Source organism: Protobothrops mucrosquamatus, unplaced genomic scaffold (genome assembly GCF_001527695.2).
Source record: "Protobothrops mucrosquamatus isolate PMUCROS unplaced genomic scaffold, P.Mucros_1.0 scaffold_3, whole genome shotgun sequence".
Taxonomy (NCBI): domain Eukaryota; kingdom Metazoa; phylum Chordata; class Lepidosauria; order Squamata; family Viperidae; genus Protobothrops; species Protobothrops mucrosquamatus.
The window spans coordinates 103697-106133 of record NW_015386079.1 but is presented as its reverse complement, the minus strand read 5'-3'; the positions used below and the strand labels follow the sequence as shown (position 1 = coordinate 106133).

The window sequence follows — 2437 nt, the reverse complement described above, 5'->3', positions numbered from 1 at the left end:
ATGGTCGTGTGATCAAAATTCAGACAGTTAGCAATTAACAATCATATTTATGACAGTTGCAATCCCGGGATCATGTTCTCAGTTTTTGTGAATTTCTGACAAGTAAAGTCAATGGGGAAGCCGGATTCACTTAACAACCTTGTTACTAACAACTGCAATGATTCACTTAACAATTGTGACAAGAAAGGTTGTAAAATGGAGCAAAACTCACTTAACAAGCATCTTGCTTAGCAACATAAATTTTGGGCTCAATTGTGGTCGTAAGTCAAGGACTACCTATACAATAATTAATACTTCACGTGATCTTGATTCTATCCCTCTGTTAATGCTAGTCTGCATTAACAGAGGGATAGAATCAAGATCACGTGAAGTGTTAATACCACTTTACAATGCCTTGGTAAGGCCACACTTGGAATACTGCATCCAGTTTTGGTCACCACAATGTAAAAAAGATGTTGAGACTCTAGAAAGAGTACAGAGAAGAGCAACAAAGATTATTAGGGGACTGGAGGCTAAAACATATAAGGAACGGTTGCTGGAATTGGGTATGTCTAGTTTAACAAAGAGAAGGACGAGGGGGGACATGATAGCAGTATTCCAATATCTCAGGGGCTGCCACAAAGAAGAGGGAGTCAAGCTATTCTCCAAAGCGCCTGGAGGCAGGACAAGAAGCAACGGATGGAAACTAATCAAGGAGAGAAGCAACCTAGAACTAAGGAGAAACTTCCTGACAGTTAGAACAATTAACCAGTGGAACAACCTGCCTCCAGAAGCGGTGAATGCGCCAACACTGGAAGTTTTTAAGAAAAAACTGGACAGCCATTTGTCCGAAATGGTATAGGGTTTCCTGCCTGAGCAGGGGGTTGGACTAGATGACCTCCAAGGTCCCTTCCAACTTTATCATCATCATCATCATCATCATCATTATTATTACTTTATTTAAAGTACCTGCTGATGCACAAAATTAACTATATTCCATTCCCCCCCCCCTTCACTAAAGCCAAGAGAACTTTCCTATAACTTTGGCAGGTGATGGAGGGAGCAACTAGACAGATAATTGATAATGTAAAAATGCATCCATGCTTGGGGCCAAAGCTGAAGGAGCAGCAGCTATGATAAGAAAGTAAAAGAGTATCTTTCCCCCATTGCTAGTTGGAGGGGGCTGATATTAAAAGCTAAAAAAACCCATAACTTTTTATGAATGAGGATTATGTACCTCACCAAAAGAGAAGATATCCCAGTAAAGTGCTATAGAAAATACATGGAATTTGGGTCAATAATTTCCAGCATGCTTTCAAGGAAGTTTAAAGTTTTTTTAATAATTCATGATGCAAACATCATGTGAAACATTTGCTCACACTGGGAAGCAAATAGCTCTGGCCCGCACATTTAACACTCACTTATCATTCCATTTTCCGGTCCATTCAACTTCTCCCCAGGGATTTCGAATCCGGATCAGTTTCTGCATGCTGCCTCGGAAATTCACCTGGTAGGACCAGAAGAAAAAAAAAATCAAGCTACTAATAGACAGAGTAACTGAAAAAGGAAACAAAGTACTTTATTTTTTTTGGCTACAAACACACACACACACACATGCACATAGATGTACCTATTCATACAGTATATATCTCTATGATAATGAAATAAATTGCTCTCTAGTGGGAGAGGGGCCAATTACAGCTTCTCGTGCAATTCTTGGCAAAAAAGCTAAATGTAAAGTGGTTTGTTTATTGGTAGTGTGTGCATGGGCAAGTGGGGAGAAGCAAAGAGAGGCAAGGATGATACATGAATCACAGTGTCATTACACAAATAACACGAGATTGTGTGAGACATCATGATGCAAATTACATAAACCATACAAAAATCTCTTCAGGTTAAATGAAGCAACTGACTGATAAGAAACCACGCAACTACAAGAGGGAAGAACACTCAACAATCTCACAGAACAACTACTTGAGCAAAGGAAACATCAAAACACTGGACAGAAAATTGGTTCATGGGAATATCTTATCATGTTCTCTGTAGCCACTATATTCTTTGGAATAGCCGCCACCCTGAGATACAAGTATGAGTCAAGTATGTAATGCCAACACTCCTTTTCCCTTTTTCCAAAATGAAGACCTTACCTCTTCAGCTCCTGTGACAGAATACGCATGCCCTTTGACCAGCTTCTGGGTTGTGACTGCCTCAGTTTCGGCAGCATTCGTGATCTAGAAACATGAAGAAATTAAGTTTATTTTTTTTATTTTATTTATATTTGGATTTATATCCCGCCCTTCTCCCGTAGGACTCAGGGCGGCTGACAATCTATTTAAAATACATACAAAACAATACAAATTTAAAATTAATTAAAAGGAATATTTAAATATTTGTCGAATTTAAAATATAATTAAAACCCCCCTAAAAATTACCCTAGGCCAGTCCTGCAAGCTGGAAT

The 2437-nt window shown here is 38.9% G+C and overlaps 1 protein-coding gene across 1 annotated transcript in view; it reads right to left on the bottom strand.

Moving 5' to 3' along the window:
* CAPN2 (calpain 2) overlaps positions 1 to 2437 on the bottom strand; it is a 52210-nt gene that overhangs the window by 17208 nt on the left and 32565 nt on the right. The window contains exons 6-7 of the mRNA XM_015817017.1: positions 2127 to 2210; positions 1401 to 1486 (exon numbers count right to left, since the gene is read on the bottom strand). Of these exons, the coding sequence (XP_015672503.1) occupies positions 1401 to 1486; positions 2127 to 2210 (170 nt within the window). The remainder of the gene's footprint in view (positions 1 to 1400; positions 1487 to 2126; positions 2211 to 2437) is intronic.